The sequence below is a fragment of the Coprinopsis cinerea genome (assembly GCF_000182895.1).
Source record: "Coprinopsis cinerea okayama7#130 chromosome 1 map unlocalized cont3.1, whole genome shotgun sequence".
Classification (NCBI taxonomy): Eukaryota; Fungi; Basidiomycota; class Agaricomycetes; order Agaricales; family Psathyrellaceae; genus Coprinopsis; species Coprinopsis cinerea.
Genome location: NW_003307544.1, coordinates 976,358 through 994,710, shown reverse-complemented (window position 1 = coordinate 994,710; position 18,353 = coordinate 976,358). Strand labels below are relative to the sequence as shown.

The following is an 18,353-nucleotide window of genomic DNA, read 5'->3' as shown; positions in this document are numbered from 1 at the left end:
TCGTGAGTTGAACAGCAGAAATGATGAGCAAAGATGGCTTATCGGTGAATATAGCCCTCATGTTCCTCGAGCAATGCAGTGCCCCTGGAGCCATGAACGACTCTATGGAGCGATTCCCTCCTCCACGGTGCCATGCAGAGACCAGAAAGCGGGCGCTGGGAACCATAGAGCATTGGGGGACCTTGCCTAGGGCCGACAGGGAGAAGCGCCTCTTCTGGCTGCATGGGCCGGTCGGGATGGGCAAGACGACCATCGTCCAGACCATCGCCGAGGAATTCGAGGCGAAGAACATTCTCGGCGCCTCCTTCTTTTTCTCGCGGACGGACAACAACAGAAATCGAGCAGAGCGCTTCGTCGCATCGCTAGCTCTCCAGCTTGCCATCTCCGTCCCCGTACTCAAACGCCATGTCGAGGCGGCGTTGAGAGCCAATCCAACCATTCTGCGCAAAGCTTTGCCGATCCAACTCAAGAAGCTGATCATCGAACCTTTCCGCAAGATCCCTCCGCTCGATGACGACAAAGTGGTGGCCATCGACGGCCTGGACGAATGTGAGGGGTCCCGACCAAATGCACAGGATAAAGAGCGGGAGCAGCTCTTGATCCTCCACCTCATCGAGACCATGCTGGAAGCAGACCTTCCTCTCAACTTTTTCCTCGCATCTCGTCCTGAAGCATGGATCCAAGAAGCTTTCGAGGACTCCCCAGCTCTCTCGGACACCACACAACGAATGGACCTGTTCGAGGACTCCGAGAAGGACGCGGACGTTGAATTGTACTTCCGCGATCACCTCGAGCGTATACGGCATAGCAAGAGGCATCGATTTTGTTTCTCCAATCTCACCGAACCATGGCCTCCTAAAGTTACCACTACGAGCATCATCAACAGTGCAAGTGGCCAATTCGCCTACGTCGATGTAATTATCCGTTACCTCGATGACCCCTACAGCAATCCGGTCGTCCAGCTGGAGACTCTCTTCGGGGGAACTGCCTGTCGTGCCAACGGAGCTGACCCGATGCAACAGCTGGATGATCTGTATCGACAGATTTTGCTGGCCAGACCTAATCCCAGTGAGACGCAGAAAGCCTTGGCTTGGATCGTGAACACCGATTTTGAATACTTGCCGTCTGTCTCATTTCGCCTCTATGAAGCGATCATGGGATATGAGCCAGGAGAGATGGCTCGCTCCCTTCGTGGTCTTCATGCCCTGGTCCGGGTCCCCTTCGACGGCACTGAAGGCGAAAGAGCGGTGATATATCATCGTTCTTTGGTCGAGTTCCTCAAATCTCCAGAACGCTGCGGGACCGAGCTATACCTGGGCAGTTACTGGACCTTTCTATTTCGATATCGGTGCTTAATTTACCTGTCTGAGAACCCTTCCCTGGCATCACTCAGCGCAGGATCGAAACTTTCAGGTTAGTCAACATATTTCATCCTCAGTCCCTCAGTCTGACCCGTTGGCCGCTCGTGATTTAGACATCCATACCTATGCTATCGCATCCTGTCCATCCGAGGGGTGGTGTTTTCTGCGTCACTTAGAAAACACGCCAGAAAACAGAAGAATGGCTCTGCACTTTGCCCGTCTGTTCCTTGCCCGCGACCCAACCGATGACATGGGACCCCCTGGCGGCCCTTCTTGGTGCAGTTCCGCCATGGATTATATAGAGGCGGACATGGCTTCGGGCTATTTCCACTTTTCAGGCGAACCCTCACTCCTGCGCAAGAGCTTTATTCATTGGCGCTCCGCCTATCGTCGTAGCCTCAATTCTAGCCAGTCGGCTTTGGATTCACAGGACCGCCATTTCCTGCACAATCTTTTCGACGCCCTCCATTCGTTAAACACGGGCCAGGATACACTTCAACCCTTTACTCATCAACAAGGCCATGAATACCCCTGGCCCCAGCTATACTTTGACAACGTCGACTTGCACGGCTTCTTGGTGACGAAAGGTCTATCGATGGGCGGAGCATGGGCCCCCGACAGATTCCCGCAAAGCTTTCTTGTATCCCTTGTTTACAGCTATCTCCCTGGCGATTTCTACCACTTAATCAACGCTGTGCAACCCACAGCCAATCGACTATTGAAAGGTGTACATAATGTAATCAACAGGATATGGGCCGACCTGTTGCAACTCGGGGAGCTGAATGGGCCCGATCTGCCAGAAAGAGATCGGAGAATTTTAAGGTGCGTTCGTTCATTCCATGTGTATAGTAAATCACATCTTAAATCGACTTATACAGCTCACGCATGTTCGGACGCATGTTGTCCATGTTGCACCTGGTTCGCGCCCCGGACGAGATTCCCTTTCTTAAAAATCCGCATGACGCGCCCAGGCTCTGGAAAGTGGCAGGAGAAGAGTCGGACGGTTATGTGGTGCGCCGCGAAATTGTCCGGTGTGCTCTTGACGCGAACATGCCAATGGCTTTTGCAATCTTGTCTTGGTGGGATTCCATGATGGCGTCGACGGCATACCCTGACCCAGAGCACAAAGTGCATTGGCATGAGCAGTTAAGAGAGACCGAAGCCTTTATCAGACTCTTCAACGATTAAGATCCTGTACCACTTAGTTTTACGCAAAACAGTTTTCCTTTTAGTTGACTCGTAATTCGACACCAGGAAATTTCGATAGCGCCCAAGTATAACTATCTGGTTTCGAGGAAGTATCGGATCGCTAAAGGTAAAGGGCGGTGTGATTTAATTGGTAACATTGTACGCGACATACGGCGACTCGTTTCCAGCTTAGATGACTCTGTTGCACGAATGGGTCTAGCGATTTACAGTAGACGTCAAGCTTAGCTCACTCGGACGAGCCTGAGGACCTCAATGCCGGAACGCCTCAACTTCTCAAGGATCCGCGCTTCCGGCAACCAAACCGGTGATTAAAAACAGTCCGCAGGGAAGCTCCTCCGAAAGAGCCGAAAGCCTCATCCTGACCTGCAACCTCGAGCTCCAATCCATAGTTTACACCGTGAAGCCATTTTCTGAAGGAAATGCCTTGTCTCACTTGTTTCAATTAGTGTTAACACGTGGTCCATGGCGGCACCTTTGAAAACCCTACGGAACGGTACATGTACACTGTAGCCCTCAGCCTCGCGTCAACCTTCCGTTCTCAATTTTGATACTCTAGCCACCTGATACATCCAAGATGCGGCGCGGAAACGAAGAAGCATCAAGCGGATGTAGGCTTGGGATTTTGTTGCTCAGTCCACTCCAACCACGATCCCTTGTAGTTCAAGATGCTAATCACCAACGTCAATTCCCCATCCCAGATACAAGGTAAAGTCAGACACGTACTTCTCATAGCCATTCCTCTTAGCGACATCGCATGCAGTCGTGCTCCTCTTGCCGCTCCTGCAGTAGAAGATAACTTCTTGGGTAGGCTTGGGCTTGTCGAAGCCGAACTTTTCCTTGAAAGCGGCGGGGTTGAGAGCCAGGGAGTTGGAGAGGACGGAGAGAGGGATGTTGACGGCGGAAGGGATCATTCCTTGAGCAACTTCATCAGGCTCACGAACGTCAATGAGGAAGGTCGCCTGTACATGTTGCCACTGTCAGTACGGGCGTTACTTTTGAATTTGTTGACTTACGGGAGTCGGCGACTGGGTTTTGGGAAGCAACTCGTTGTACGTCAAGACCTTCGCGTCCCAATCTCTCTGCAAGTCATCCTGCTTCTCAAAAGCCTCCTTCCTGGCCAGCTGCTCTGGGGTTTTGGGCGGCTTCGATGGCGCTTGTGAAGAGTTGAATCTGGTAACATAGGCAAACGCAGGTCGGGTTGCTGGCACAATCACTGCCCTAGCACTGCGCTGGGGAATAGTCCTGGCCACACGGGCGACAGCTGTTCTGAACATGTTGAGACTGGAACGTTGGAAAGACAAGGTTGACAGTGTACTACTCAACGGCCGCACCAAGTCGGACTTGTTCGACGGTGAACGCGATTGCAAAGAGGATGACGCAGAAATGGCATCAGTGCACGTGATATGGGGTTTCCGGGGTCCTGCCAAGCCGGCCAAATTGCCTCTCGTGCTTTTCTTGGATGGTCAATATTTCCGATGATTCTCATTTGCCCAAACACCCGCTTGCCTCCTTGTTTCCTGCCTTCATCCATGTCCCCAGAAAATATCCATCTTTTCCTATTTTTTGACCGCTCCAGTTTGCTATTCAACCGTCTTCTTCACCCACGACAACAACCCATCTCGAATTGTTCGCAAAGAACGGCATTATCACCATGAAAGCGTCGTCACCGGGGAGAAGAGGCATTTCTGCCATGTTCAACGACGGATTTTTCGAGCTTCTCCCTCCGTTTTTGAATTTACTTCGACATCCTCCACTTCGCCTGCAAGCATCCTCAAATTTATAACCGCCGTCATCAAGAAGTATGCTGGGTGTGTTGGCCTGCAGGAATTATTCGCCTTTGGGTCGATGGACAAAACTGCCTTGCGCTTGGGTGGGTTGACTGGTTTCTGGATCATGGAACTGTCCCGGATTTACGATGTCGAACTGGCTTTTGGGTCCTCTCGGTTGCGCGACGGTCTGTGCTTTATCTTTTGCTTTGCCCTTCCCTTTTCCCTGGACTGGACGACCACGGTGCTTTGGCCTCACCCTCTCTCAGTAACCTCTGGTGGCGATAGGTGGCGATTAGCTCTGCTTTCCCCCTTTTCGGAACAGGTTCCTTCCTCGATATCCCCGCCATTCTTCCAGGGCTCCCGGGCCGTCGATCGACTTTGCACTCCGTTTCAATCTCAGACTCAATTCCGGCATTCGGGCAACACCGGACATCCCGACCGGCGTGACCTTCCGACCAATCTCCGCGCAGCCCAAAGAGGTCTAATTTTCTCATGGACCAGGGCACAGGAACAGGACCAACAATTCAGCAACCATCTCTTCGTCTCTGCTCTGGGTGATTTCTGTGATTATCCAGGGTTGTTCCTTGTCTCTCGTCTCCAGATACCCGCCTTTCCTACCCGCTCTCAAACTCTACTCGACCGCTCGCTCTCTCACCCACATTCTACCTTCAATTCTAATCCAACAACACAAGTATCGAAATGGACCACAGCGACCACGCAGGACACGGAGGAGATGCAGGAGCGGGGGCGGGTCATGCTATGATGATACCCTACTTCCACTTTACGACTGGCGACCATCTCTTTTTCAAAGAATGGGTCCCGTCTTCACCTGGCGCTATCGCTGGAGCATGCATAGGCCTCTTTTTGTTGGCCATTATCGAGCGATGGTTGACTGCTATTCGAGCCGTATTCGAACACCACTGGCAACAACGGTTAGTCCTTTTATTCCTGTATCATCCTACCGCTACATCTCCGCGAACACGAGCGTCATGCTTATCTGTACACTTTGTATCGCAATTATATAGAGCACTCCTCCTCTCTTCAAGATATTCAGAAGGCACCTCTTCTCTATCATCATCATCCAGAACAGACGGCAAATCGTTAGACGAGAGCGGTAGCGTGAAGATGCGAGAAGAAGGCGGCCCAACTACACAAATACCACCAGTACTCCCCCGCCTCCGACTACGCACCATCCCACCATTCGTTGCCAGCCACGATATTCCAAGAGGCATACTACATGCTTTCCAAGCTGCACTAGGCTACTTGCTCATGTTGGCTGTCATGTGAGTATCTTCCTGCCGTTTGACTCTTATTTTCGGCTAGTGCGAACTCTCCGTAGTCGCCGCTGCCATCTCTGTTGTGTCACATTGCTTGGTTTCGTAACATGATGCTAATCACGACCGCTTCTCTCAACAGGACTTTCAGAGTGGAGTTCATCCTATGTATAGTTGCAGGGTTGGGCATTGGAGAGGCTTTCTTTGGACGGCTTAGCAATGGTTCTGTACATTGACATCTCATGAGAATACTATTTCTTATTTATTTCTCTTTGGACTTCTTGGGCTCGTATCGAGTGTCACCTCAGCTCACCCTCCCCGAAACCCATAAATTCGGCCATGGGCGGCTGGGCTACTTTTTCCTCCTTGAGCCTAGAGGTGTAACAATGTGCTCCACCGCGACAGCTAGGCACATGTTCCCCTCCTCGATTGAGGCTAGACTGTCCTTGGACTGGGTCATATGCATGGTGTTTGTGACATCTCTTCACGGTGCCTGTTCCTTTGCGAAGGCACGCACCAGGACAAGGGCTCCAATTAATCACTGAGTTTTGATCATCGGTATCGTCTATTATTTTTGCGTTCTTGTTTGCACTTGAAATTAATGACTTGGGAGGACTTTGTGGTCCAGCGCTGACTTTGGGGGTCTTGACGTTCATTAAGGGTCCGCGATCGTGGGTGCAGTGGACGTGGTACTTCGTTTAGATCTTTTCTCATCGTGTTTTGATGCGCTGTTCTACTTGAGACCCCGCCTCTGGTGTCTAAGTATTGTGTCTGGTTTCCCTTGTCCTCGAGCCTCTCTTCATCGCCACCATTGCAAAGACCTCCGGCTCACATTCCAAGCCAATCACCTTGATAAGATACATTTCACCTCGCTCTTTTCGAATTTGACGTCTCTCCAAACGAGGGTGGGGAGGCCTACCGAGAGGGTACTTGCGCCATCTATCACTCGACGTCGACGCCTCCCACTCTCTATCTCTATCAACGAATGCCGATACAACCACAAGCCGCAACCGTCGCCGACCATTCCCTTGGCCACGCTCTGGATGTACCGCCAAAGTCACGAGCGGGCGACTCGCAATCGCGAAGGTTATCATGCCTTGTGGATTTAAAACACGAGGGCTGAGGGTCTGCTCTTGTTGTCGTCGGTCGCTTCCACGGTCTTTTACCCTCTGTCGCCCGTATCCCTCGTCGAGACGTGAATCGGAATAACGACAATGTTCAACGCCAAGTTCATCGCCCTCCTTGCTCTCCTCACCGCTTCTACCGGTGTCAACGCCCACTTTAGGCTGTTGTACCCCGAGCCTCGAGGTCCCTTCGACGCAAACGCGCAAGTCAATTTTTGCAGTACGTTTCCCTCTCCCACCCAACCGCCAAAAAACATCCCCACCCAACGCTAACATTCCACCCACATCCATCTTACTACAGGCGGCTACGCGAACGCAGTAGACAACCGCACAACCTTCCCCCTCTCCGGAGGTTTCTTCTCCCTGCGCACCAACCACGGCGACTGGACAGCCGGCGTCCTCCTCTCCACCTCCCAAAACCCCAACTCCTTCACCCACTTCAAAGTCACCTCCAACGACTCCTCGGCGAACCCAAACGACCTCCCCGACCAATTCGTCCGCGGTTTCGCGTCAGAGGAGGATGCGGGGACGTTCTGCATCCCTCTTGACCTGAGCTCCACTGGTATCGAAGGTGTCGAGGACGGTGCGAATGTTACTATTCAGGTTATGTTCGATGGTGGGGATGGGGAGTTGTTCCAGGTGGGTTTGAACCAGAACTTTTGAGTACTAGGAAAGAATTACTGACTAGACTCGTTGAACTTGCTGTAGTGCGCCGACCTCACTCTTTCGTCGACGTACACCATTCCCGAGAGCATTGCTACCTGCCAGAACGCTACGGAATCTGGGGGCCACGATCATGACCATGACCACGACCACGATGACCATGACCATGACCATGATCACGACCACGACCACGACCACGACCATGACCACGATAGCGGTGCCCTCAGCCACGTCGTCACTGGACTCGCCGCTGGCGTTGCTGGTTTGTTCGCTGGTTTACTGGCTCTCTAAGCAATTGGCCGCGTATATGTATAGATTGCTCTGTGCCATCGGTCCCCTGCTCGAAAGTACATAACGATCTCGTCTTCGCACTCGTAATGTCTTCTTAATGCCAGCCATACATATCTACGAATACCATTTATCCCTTCATTCTCTTTGTCTATGTCTGCCTGTCCTCTTCCACCGTTTCTTCCTCTACTTAGAACGACGATAATCAAACAACCGACTCGGAGATGAAACCGAAGAGGCCAAGTTGGATATATTGGCGTTCCATCGTTACCTTCAGAGGAAACTATCTGATCTCTTGCATCGCTTGAATTGAGAATAGAGTGCATAGATATTAATAATGAAAATAGCATTGATTCAAAATGTATAGGGGTTTCCATCTCTATAGATAGCTGCGCTAAGAACAGCGCAAGTAACCACGACCCTGCGATAATCGCCATGCCATCCGAAGCTCCAAAATATATTTCGACATGTCTAATGCAACGATCCAAGTTGTCGTGCTCGAACACACGGTAAAGTAAGATCCCTGGAGTTGCAGGTAAAATTCGACCAAGTATCCAGAGCGATGTCTAGTGTCCGATGCAATCGCCTATGTTGCCCGACCGCATGGAAATCAAATTATCCACGACCATATTAGAGTAAATTGCGCCTCCTTGGTCTTCTGAGCAGCACGAATACCAAGAACCAAGAAGAACCCAAGCAACCGGTATATCTCCAAGGTCCTTCCGGTTTCACCAACTCTAAATCCCAGTTCCCCTCGACACACAAATCGAAACCTCTCCAGTAGAATTCCAGTAGCACTTCGTCCCAACAACGCTCCGACTGACCACTAGCTCGAGCACAGAGGCAGCCTTAAGGAGGTACCAGTAGAACAGCCCTTCCCTAGTTATAACGAGCACAGAAGTCCACTGGTGCCACAAGCCACGCCGGCTTCCTCGCCCGAAAACCGAAACCTGTGAGAGACGACGGAGAAACAAGAGTTGCGAGCACGCGATGATAGCGGCGGATTGCGCCATCGGAGTCCGCCACGAACGTGCGTCGGCGACGGCAAATGGGGATTGAAGCGGCGCTTGAAAGAGGTGTAGCAGCGTTGTCGCTCCGAGGAGTGGTGAAGACGGGAGATGGGGGAGGGCGTGAAGGCGACAACGAGGAATGCGACATCTCTAGAGACTGAACAGACGTCCATCTTCGTCACCTACCCTCCAGGTGAGGACACAAATCATAGTCAGGGATCCAGGGTCCACCCATCCAGTTGCACCGAGACGACTTGGTAGGAACGATGAGGAGAGGAACAGACGAAAACGATGGAGGACGGCAAATGAAGATGGAGGAAGAGGTGAAAGGCGATGCGAGCTGGAACAAGAGAAGAAGTCGGTCTTATATGAACGGAATCAAGCCAATTTCTCGGAGCTGATTGAACTATTTGAGGCTTTTCTGCGTCTAGGCGTCACGCCATTGGCTCATCAAAAGCCTCATCCAAGACCCCGGACACCCCTTGGCAACGCATCTGGACTTGGGCGAATCTGAGAAATTCGTGAGCTTGCGTTAGGAGGTGCAAGGTGTACCAGAGAGTCGGTGGTGGATAGCGATGTTAGTATGTAATATCTAATGTACAGAGTGCCTCTCCAGCGTCTACTTCTTTCCTTCTAGTCCAGGCAAAGAGAACATCTGCAGTATTCGCCTTAATTAACAACACATCCTTGAAATGTATGAATCCCATACTTGCCTCAAATATGGTCTCAGAAGGGACACCCCAGCCCTTCACACCGGCAATTGCATTGTCCATCCTCGAACCAAGCATGACGCCCACAACTGCACCTGTCTCTGCGTCCACCACAGGGCCACCACTCGAGCCAGCCGTCGGGAACGGGGTGAACAACATATGGCTCAACGCATCATATGTTCCAGGCTGCGTCTCTCGGCCACTGAAGTCCCGGTAGCCCACTACACGTCCGTGTTTCCACGCACCATAAGTGTCGCCGATCCATGGCTTCCAGTCCCCTGCACCATGCACAGGCGTCGGGGATACAAAGTGCGCGAGAATGGGGGTGTTAAGGGGTGCTGGGTACGGCGAAAGGGGGAGAGACTTCAGTGTCCCTGGAGGTAGTGGGACTGACAGAAGCACAATGTCGGAACGTGGTAGGGCAGAGACGATGCGCGAAGCAGGGTAGACCTTCAGCGAGGCTCCCGAGCCTATACATATGAACGTCCCCGTAAGAATCGGGTGAGGATTTGAGGGTGGTATCTCCTTCATCTGGAGAAGGGGAGACTGCCGAATCTATAGGATTCTCCTTGAGCACCCCGTAACGACTCTGCAATCGGGGACGTTACCTCTTCAAGTGTATGAGCGCAAGTCACTATTAAGATTTCATCCTCCTGCCACCCAGGAACGTTCAGCCCAAACCCAGACGAAAGTGTAACCTTGTGATTGTCCCCGTCCTTTGCACAATGGGCAACAGTAACAACCTCCCGGCTACTTTCATCATCATCGAACTGGACTCTTCTCTCTTTCGAGGGCGTTGGTTCATAAGGCAGGGTTACGTCCAACACATTCCCGGTCTCATCCAGGTAGTGGCTGATTATATCATGCAAGGTTGTTGCTGGCGGTTGAGCAGTGAGAGCTCTGAGGACGCGAGAGTCGATGAAGGGTGTTTTGGACGATTCCACAAAGGGTTCAGCTGGTTTCGGGGGTGGAGGAGGTTGGGTTTGCGGGATGACATGCGGAGAGACTGTCGCAAACCTCGCTGCGGAGATGCGTGGTCGACGTCTCAAGAGCTTGGCGCTGGAAACGGGCCTCGACAACATGGTCGTCGGATTCCAAGGTTCCCCAGATTAGATTGGGCCTCGATCAATCTGGGACTGCATAATGATGTCATCCTTCCCTTATATATCCAGAGACGCCCCTATCAACTCGAAGCTGCTTCACCAGTGGGTATCCCGACCCATCGCTAGCTTCATTGCAACAGCAATCTGGGTACTTGTTGATAATTCAATTAATAGTCACAGCACATGCACTATTCGACTAAATCAAGGCTTTGATGAAAGCTTCCGGATCCCTTCGGAAGTCTTCGAAAAAGGCTATAACTCGTGGACGTCGTGGGGGGTTAACCGACAACCATTCAACCTTCTCCTTCGCCATGTCCCACAAATTCAGCAATGCGAGGGCCATGGAGATGTTTTTTTCCAGAATGCACTGTACAATGACACTGACTCCAATGGATTTCAAGCTAGTCATCCATACGCGTGCTATTTGTCCTTCGGCGAGAGGATTCTGCAGAAAGTCAATCTCCTCTGGAGTGGGAATCCGAGGCAGAAACTCAAACAGGGTGTCGCTGAATTGGCTACAGCAAGTAATAATTAGCGCTTCGACCATCAGACATGAGATAAAGAGACTGTACATTAGAAGGTTCAAGTCATCTATTGTTGCTTCGAGTGTAACGTCGGGTATTTCCCTCCTCCTCCAGTCGTCACTTGCTGCTTTGAAATCGAAGGGGAAGCTGAAATCGCTGCACGGAGAGATATTTCAATTTTTTATAAACCATTTATTCGATAAAGAGTAAGACGTACAATGCAAGCTTAGAGTCATCCGTCCGGGGTGTTGCCAGTCCGGAGATGCACGAATCCGTCCATAATCTGTTGATAAGGCTCGGTATGGCGCATTCCACTATACTTCCGAATCCGGGATATGCAGCTTCCATCAAATGCCAGAAATCCGCAGGAAGGTGTGTAAAGACAGCAACGATAGGAGTTGTTGAAAGGGAACATCTTGTAGGGAGTTTACCGGTACAACACAGGGTCTTGGTTAAACCTACAGATTGGAGGAACAAACGTACCTCTACATTGTCGAAGTAGAGTGAGGGTTCGGCGGGGAAGTGCTCGTGCGGGCCTATTTTGAAGGAGTGTGGTACACGGGGGTCCATGGCCAACAAATGGATCGAGATGAACAGTCTTTGCAGGAATTCACCATCTCGCGAACTGAGGTCGTTTGCCTTGGCAGTGAAGTGGCGACGAAGCATGCAGCGCCAATGATTGAGACATCGCCGGAAGAGCCGCGCCTCGTCCAGAAAGTAGTCAAAAGAAGACATCATCCGGGATTCTATACCGGCAACACGACTTGCCATCCAAGCGTCGGTACCGAACTGGAGATCTGTCGAGGCGTCGTGCTCGAGGAATAGGCGCGCGTAATCCAAAGCGAGGTTTGTCATTTCTTCCTGTGGTAATAGTGGAAGCCACAACCATCCCCTTATCGGACAGGATTCTGCTGCATATGTTCGTATTTCTGCTAGGGAAGAAGACTCGGCATGAGATTACCATTGAAGTTAAAGTTGTCTACTCACGTTCTTCGCGCTCCGATGATGCAGTGCATGGTGAAAAAGATCGACTTTTGGCCAAATACACCAAACACCTATAATGGAAATAGAAAGAATAGTAGGAATGATCTAGGTGGAGATCGCTTCCTGCCAGCTCTGGGCGACGGAGGTATTCCAACAGGGAGTTATGGTACATGACCTGTCTGTCTTCGATCTCGTCCCCGAGTTCCACTTCCTCTGGATCCTCCGTTGTTTCCGATCCGGCGTACAAGCCGCTACTGGGCACTCGGACCAAGGAGTGAAGACCTCGAAGGGCGCGGGCCATGTATCCTGGGCCGTCGCCAACAATCCGGTCGTAAGCTCGGAAAGCGAGAGAGAGGGGGCGACCGATGGGCCGCTGCCTTATGGGAATTAGAAGACATCCGAGTGCGTGCCTCATTTCTTCACGATTAGGGTGCGCTTCCAGGATCCGTCTGTATAGGTCGAATAATTGATCCATCGCATTAAGGCCAGAACGTGCGCGTCCTAGGGTGATTTCTTCCAAACGTGTGACAGGGTTGCCGTAGGGGTCATCGACGTATCTGATGATAACGTCAATGTAGGCGAACTGGCCGCTCGCGCGATGAATGGCGACTTCAACTGCCAGTTCACATGGCCAAGGTTCTGTGAGCTTGGAGAAGCAGAGGCGATGCTTCTTGCTATGCCGTATACGCTCGAGGTGATCGCGGAAGTAGCGTTCAATGTCCGTGTCCCTTTGAGAGTCCACGGATAGATCCATTCGTTGTGTGGTGATCGAGAGAGTCGGGGAATCCTCGAAGGCTTCCTGTATCCAAGCCTCAGGACGAGATGCGAGGAAGAAGTTGAGAGGAAGATCGGCGTCAATCATGGTCTCGATAAGGTGGAGGATTAAGAGCTGTTCCTTCTCTTTATCCTGTGCTCCCGGCCGACTCCCCTCGCACTCGTCAAGGCCATCGATGTCGACCACTTTGTCCTCGTCGAACGGGGGGATCTTTCTGAAAGGCTCGATGATTAACTTCTGCAACTGGATGGGCAGAGCCTTTCTGAGTATTGCGGGATTGGCTCGCAAAGCCGCTCCAACATGAGGCTTGAGAGCGGGAATGGAAATGGCGAGTTGGAGAGCTAGCGAAGCAACGAAGCGCTCTGCTCTGTCTCGGTTGGGGTCTGTTCTCGAGAAGAAGAACGAGGCACCGAGGATACCTTTGGCCTCGAACTCCTCAGCGATGGTCTGCGCGATGGCCGTCTTGCCCATCCCGACCGGTCCATGTAGCCAGAAGAGGCGCTTCCGCCTGTCCGCCCTAGGCAAGGTTCCCCAGTGCTCTATGGTTTCCAGTGCTCGCCTCCTGGTCTCTGCATGGCAGCGTGGAGGAGGGTAGCGCTCCATAGAGTCGTGCATGGCTCCAGGAGCACTGTACTGCTCGAGGTACACGAGAGCTAGATTTCGCCGATAAGCCATCCATATCGCCTTTGCAGCGTCCACTCACGATCGAGCCCACTGGTAGAGAAGTCGTTGAAGTTTCCGCCGTTGATGGTGAGATTCTGGGCATTCTGGAAGAGAGGCATACTTCCCAGCGAGAATGGGGGACGAAACAAACGTCTCGGGGGGAAGAAGGGACCCAGAGTCACTGGTATATCTGACAAGAAGAATGCTGTGAGGTGGAACGCCCACAACGGCAGCATTTAATACAGTCACGAGGACTTGGTTGACGGGCGCCAATCAAAAATCCTTCTGAGCCTTCACACTTCCTTGTCTTCGCAAATGATGACCATCGTCTGTTTGCATTGCCAAACGCCATGACCGGATCGATTAAGTGACAGTACCGCCGAATAACAGCCCATCCTTGCGAACATGCGAACATCCCTAATCTTGTCCCAGATACAGAACCCATCCTGTTGCATCCGGATTGGGGGCGAGACCCCTAAACAGCGTCTTCCCACCCAGATAATCAATCCTCCTCATCCTATCATCCCTCCCACCAGGCATAACCCCCAATTCCAGCCCCCATGCATTTACACCCTCTGGATCGCACCTCTCCCTCCTCGCTTTACTCGCCTCTCGCCGCCTTGTCAACCCCCATCCCCAAAACTCTTTCTCAAACACATACTCCTGAAAGTTTTCGTAGATCGAACTGACAACGTCGCGCACTTTGACGCCATAAGGGTTGGATACCATGATTGGCCACTGGAATTTGGGCGAGATGTCGTCAGCGAGGGCGTTGATGTACAAGTGGGTAAGGAAGGGGTAAGAGGCCGGCTGGGAGAGGTCTGCTGGGAGGAGGGGGCGACAACGCGTATCGTTGGGGATACCATGTTGGCATGCCGAAATATCGCACCGGATGTCCCAGTACATCCGCGGCACGCCGTAGAGGATGTGCTCCAAGAAGGGGTTGAGTTGGACTTCCCAAGGGAACGGAAGTGGTTTGGCCGGGTCAGGGTATTCAGCCCATCGTTTGGGCCGGGGAGGAAGGCTTGGGTGTTCCATACCCAGTTTCCAATTCTCAGGATGAGGAGTCAGACCATCGGGTCCGACGAGACTGTCAAATACTTGAGAGGGGGTGAGGTTGGTTTCAGAGATGTGTTGGACCTGATAGTTGACCTGCGACTCCACGCTACCTAGCGGCGCAAGATACGGCGAAGGCGTATTGTAGACCTGAACACCTCTGATGTAGGGTCGAGCGTAGTATCCCCACTCTTTCCATTCGTGCGGTTTGACTCGGTCAGGGAGGGTCGGAGGAGCTGGGGGCGAGGGTGCAGCCACAGGTTCGTCCATGACCAACGGAGCAGGAACCTTCACTTTCAATTTGTCTCCCTTTACTTTAGTTTCCACACTGACAATGGAACTCTCATCGTCCCTTTTCTTCCTCGAGTCTGCGAAGAAGGTCAATGTCGCATTCCATATCATGAGAGACCAAAAGGACCTACCAGACCCTAACCACCCAATGACCCTCTTCTTCCACTTCGAACCCGTCAACCTCCTTTGTAGCCCCTTCCTTTCCCTCCTTCCCTCCTCCTCCTCTTCCCTTTCCAATATCGTAGGTACCGACCCAGCCCTCGGCCTCCCCCGCCCCTCATTCCCCACTCGAACAACAGGCAAAGGCAACGGCACCCAACTCCCCGACAAAACACCACTACTCGCCGAACTACTCCCACTCTCCTCGCTCCTCGCAGGCGACCCTTGATTCTGCAACGTCAACTGATATACAGGTGTCGGCGTCGAATTATTGTTCACAGTTGTGATCGCAACCTGAGGTCCTCTTGCAGGAGTTTGGGGCGGGGTTGAATGGTGCTGAGTCCGTACTGTACCGGACAGGCCTGGAGCTTTCTGATCTTGAACATATACCGGCGCATTAGGGACGGGCAGAGGTGAGGATGGTGCAGGACTTGGCTGCCAGGGCTTGGATACGTCGTCGATGGGACGGTAGAACCCTCCATACTGTTGCCAGAGGGGTTTCTTCGTCGGCGTAGTGGTTGCTACCCCATTTGAATTGGGATTATCGGTCGAAAATCCTGTCAGAGTGCTATCGTCGGCCAGCGGCCATGTCCAGGTTTGTAGGACGTTCGACGAGTCTTGCTGGACAAGGAACGGGTTGGAGTCTTGGAATGCAGCTGGAGGATGAGTGGGCCTGATGGTAGTACCACTTGGCTCTTGAGGTGCTGGAGGAAGCCATGCCGAGGTTGCAGATGGCGGCACAGGTGGAACGGGTGTGATCTTCGCGGCGGGTGGAATACGTCCCAAGAAATTCCCTGCCCATGGAGGACTGGGAGATGCACTAGGGGGTGAGGACCTGCCTGCGCGAGAGGGGGCTGCTGGATTTCGAGATGACGATGCAACAGGCTGATGGTTGTGTCTGGAGGTCGACGTTGTGGGCTTCGTCCACGCATCTTCCACGATGAAGTGATTTCGACTAACAGGGCGAGACCCTGCTGAGTACTCCATGGCCTCTACAACTTGGAAGGTGGAGACACGGAAATGACAATGGGTTGGTGAGGAGGTGGCCGACACGCTCGACTTCCAATATGTAGCTCGATGTGTGATCGGCGACCAGGGCGAGAAGTCGGATAGGACAGACTATCTACAGAGGAGGGTCACAGTGATTATTAGCCAGCAGGTTAGCCAGCAGGTTCGCCAGTACACTCAATGGCGTACACACGTACATGCGTTCAGGATAGCAGCCCAATTAGTCGGTCTGCTCCGAGGCCAGATTTTGCTACTAATCTTCTAGAAGGCGAATTCGCGAGTTTTGCGCGTCGAACGTCTGTCTGGATGGTTGATTAAGGTGGTGATTAGTGTGGTGTGTAGACAGGAACGTCGTCCTATAGCCCGTGGAGAACGTGAAGCTCTCTCGCTGGCTTTCTTCACGGTAGTCCCTGGCCTACAATACAGGTCGTGCGCTGCTTCATCGATCATGAGTTCAAGCGCTAACTTTTGGAGCCACGAGCGGAGCAAACGTACCAAGAATAGCCCCAAACGCCCAACTTCTCCGGACGGGAACGAACAGTCCACAACTAAAAGGCAAGGTGACGAGTACAAGGTCGATAAGCGAGAACAAGGCGGTGTAAAGCGGTCCCTTGTCACCGAGCTTATAGGCACGGCTACAACCTCGGCAAACGCGTGGCTGGCAGGCTGCCTGGCGAGCTTCAAGTCCGCATTTCTCGTCTGGCAACCACGAGGTGGTCAAAACAAGAGAGGGGAAGAACTGGAGAGAAGTTAGAATTCGTGGCCTCGGCCAATCCTAAACCCCCTGTCCAGCCTAATTCCACTGCTCTACCTCGTGTTCTCCCTCCGTTCCGCTGATCTGTTATTATGGAAGCACGATAAGATCCTGGTATGTGGGCGCTCAGGCCTCAGGTTGAGCATTTTCTGAGAAGATCTTGATACACGAGGCGGATGACTTCATTTCGAACTGTCATGTCTATTGTCGCCTTGAGGGAAGTGTCGCGATACTGAAGAGACTCGGAAATACTTCAAAATGGCTGTGTTGAAACGTCGAGACGAAAACGTTTTTAGCTGTTGAGGTCGTGGTTTATGGAGATGAGCGCCTGAGGAAGATGTTCGGATTTCAGTCGCGCTGTGATGGAACGGCAAGCGAAGCAAAGAACGGCCCAAACAATGAACCAAGTCATTTCCCAAGCACTAGTGCTACTTATACCTGTTACCATATATTCACAGTGTCAAACACGCGATAGTCCCAAACAAAGTACCTGGAACACCTTGGTTCAATACGCTTCTCGACACTCACTGGTACCCCGAATTCGATCCAATTCATATCCGAATCCCTCATCCAATTCGCTGGCCTGTTGAAAGTATATTGAGTTGCCTTCCTTCGTTTCACTTTCCTCTGTACCTTAGACATGGATCTCAGAGGGCTTGGTTTCTACTCGGCCACTCCGCAAATTAGGCGCCCATCACCCACTTGTACCTTCATCTATTTAGCGATGCAGCATAGTCGTAATCCCATGTATTCAACTGGCCGCGCTGTTAGAGACATTAAAACGTCATCCTCTTAAAATATGTCCGAGATCGCCCTGCTACCCTCTTACACATTCCTCTCCAGCTCCCGGCAACATTTCCCCCTACTTCACTGCACCTTCTCCGATACATGGTCAACTCCGAGATTCACAGGCATCCCCAGTGCCTGACTCAATTCAGTATTCAGCAGGTCTCCCATGGGTTGGCCGTCCCGGAGGTATATCCAGTCATCTAGCTCCTCGTCGTAGTCGTAGCGCTTTGGTCCACTGTTTCGTGTCAAGTACCAGTTAGTCCTTCATCAGTTATCATTTGAAAGGGGGTGGAAGATAACGAAATGGCAGAGGAAGGTATAAAATGGAAAGGAAGCAATGACAGACCTAACCGGGGAGGACAACCAGATTTGCTTGTTGGGAGGTTGCTTGTTTATCACGTATGTACCATGTTCACCCAGGTTGAGAGTCAAGACACCACTCTACAAGAAACGATCCCAAACAGCTACCGGTTAACAGTTTGAAGTGATAGAGCAATGGGCAGACGTACGTGGTACTCAACCTCCAGGTCCGGGTTTCCGACTGTGTCAAGCAGGTCTTCGAGGTTCTCCAGGAGTGAATCCATAGTCGAGTCTGAGAGTGCATGGTATTGTTCCATCGTTAAATGACTATAGCCATTCATCCATTCCATATTCTTAAGTCAATTCTGAGCCACGCAGACAGAGCGAGCGACGTACCTCTCGTTAATGTGAGGTGCAGGTGTAGCATATCCTCGTGCGACCAGATGTCGCGGTTTGACAGGGCATGGTCTCGGTGGTTGCGCCAATAGACATGCTCGTCTCTGGGCTGTTGAGAGCGTTCGCACAGCTTGGAATGAAGT

General features: G+C 52.0%; 9 protein-coding genes across 9 annotated transcripts; 4 read left to right on the top strand and 5 right to left on the bottom strand.

Annotated features, from left to right (window-relative positions):
* Positions 1 to 59: 59 nt before the first annotated feature.
* CC1G_08628 (NWD2) lies at positions 60 to 1,418 on the top strand (the record flags this gene model as incomplete). Its single annotated transcript, XM_001828430.2, has 1 exon — positions 60 to 1,418. The coding sequence occupies one exon, from the start codon at positions 60 to 62 to the stop codon at positions 1,416 to 1,418; it is 1,359 nt and encodes a 452-aa protein (XP_001828482.2).
* A 142-nt stretch (positions 1,419 to 1,560) lies between these two features.
* On the top strand, positions 1,561 to 2,657 carry CC1G_13610 (hypothetical protein; the record flags this gene model as incomplete). Its single annotated transcript, XM_002912031.1, has 2 exons — positions 1,561 to 2,183; positions 2,240 to 2,657. 2 exons carry the CDS (start codon positions 1,561 to 1,563, stop codon positions 2,547 to 2,549), a joined length of 933 nt encoding a protein of 310 aa, XP_002912077.1. The 3' UTR covers positions 2,550 to 2,657.
* Positions 2,658 to 2,994: 337 nt separating this feature from the next.
* On the bottom strand, positions 2,995 to 3,909 carry CC1G_08627 (endoplasmic reticulum protein). The gene is made up of 3 exons (XM_001828429.2): positions 3,584 to 3,909; positions 3,294 to 3,529; positions 2,995 to 3,238 (listed from the first exon to the last, which is right to left on the bottom strand). Exons 1-3 carry the CDS (start codon positions 3,842 to 3,844, stop codon positions 3,169 to 3,171), a joined length of 567 nt encoding a protein of 188 aa, XP_001828481.1. The 5' UTR covers positions 3,845 to 3,909; the 3' UTR covers positions 2,995 to 3,168.
* Positions 3,910 to 5,038: 1,129 nt separating this feature from the next.
* On the top strand, positions 5,039 to 5,849 carry CC1G_13609 (copper transporter; the record flags this gene model as incomplete). The annotated part of the gene is made up of 3 exons (XM_002912030.1): positions 5,039 to 5,271; positions 5,365 to 5,622; positions 5,756 to 5,849. 3 exons carry the CDS (start codon positions 5,039 to 5,041, stop codon positions 5,847 to 5,849), a joined length of 585 nt encoding a protein of 194 aa, XP_002912076.1.
* Positions 5,850 to 6,827: 978 nt separating this feature from the next.
* CC1G_08626 (hypothetical protein) lies at positions 6,828 to 7,691 on the top strand (the record flags this gene model as incomplete). The annotated part of the gene is made up of 3 exons (XM_001828428.1): positions 6,828 to 6,957; positions 7,039 to 7,376; positions 7,446 to 7,691. 3 exons carry the CDS (start codon positions 6,828 to 6,830, stop codon positions 7,689 to 7,691), a joined length of 714 nt encoding a protein of 237 aa, XP_001828480.1.
* Positions 7,692 to 9,276: 1,585 nt separating this feature from the next.
* Positions 9,277 to 10,490, bottom strand: CC1G_08625 (hypothetical protein; the record flags this gene model as incomplete). The annotated part of the gene is made up of 2 exons (XM_001828427.2): positions 9,277 to 9,963; positions 10,017 to 10,490. The coding sequence occupies 2 exons, from the start codon at positions 10,488 to 10,490 to the stop codon at positions 9,277 to 9,279; spliced, it is 1,161 nt and encodes a 386-aa protein (XP_001828479.2).
* A 217-nt stretch (positions 10,491 to 10,707) lies between these two features.
* CC1G_08624 (NWD2) lies at positions 10,708 to 13,576 on the bottom strand (the record flags this gene model as incomplete). Its single annotated transcript, XM_001828426.2, has 5 exons — positions 10,708 to 11,026; positions 11,084 to 11,191; positions 11,253 to 11,967; positions 12,023 to 13,447; positions 13,498 to 13,576. 5 exons carry the CDS (start codon positions 13,574 to 13,576, stop codon positions 10,708 to 10,710), a joined length of 2,646 nt encoding a protein of 881 aa, XP_001828478.2.
* A 298-nt stretch (positions 13,577 to 13,874) lies between these two features.
* CC1G_08623 (hypothetical protein) lies at positions 13,875 to 15,950 on the bottom strand (the record flags this gene model as incomplete). Its single annotated transcript, XM_001828425.1, has 2 exons — positions 13,875 to 14,881; positions 14,936 to 15,950. The coding sequence occupies 2 exons, from the start codon at positions 15,948 to 15,950 to the stop codon at positions 13,875 to 13,877; spliced, it is 2,022 nt and encodes a 673-aa protein (XP_001828477.1).
* A 1,642-nt stretch (positions 15,951 to 17,592) lies between these two features.
* Positions 17,593 to 18,131, bottom strand: CC1G_08622 (hypothetical protein; the record flags this gene model as incomplete). Its single annotated transcript, XM_001828424.1, has 3 exons — positions 17,593 to 17,749; positions 17,861 to 17,955; positions 18,024 to 18,131. The coding sequence occupies 3 exons, from the start codon at positions 18,129 to 18,131 to the stop codon at positions 17,593 to 17,595; spliced, it is 360 nt and encodes a 119-aa protein (XP_001828476.1).
* Positions 18,132 to 18,353: the final 222 nt, after the last annotated feature.

What these genes read in the sequence shown, in the direction of transcription:
- CC1G_08627 (XM_001828429.2), bottom strand. Translation starts at nt 3,844, where the DNA reads ATGTTCAGAACAGCTGTCGCCCGTGTGGCCAGGACTATTCCCCAGCGC. An exon ending in AAACCCAGTCGCCGACTCCC is followed by an intron (nt 3,530 to 3,583) that starts GTAAGTCAACAA and finishes CAACATGTACAG; the next exon opens with GCGACCTTCCTCATTGACGT. An exon ending in AAGAGGAATGGCTATGAGAA is followed by an intron (nt 3,239 to 3,293) that starts GTACGTGTCTGA and finishes GTTGGTGATTAG; the next exon opens with CATCTTGAACTACAAGGGAT.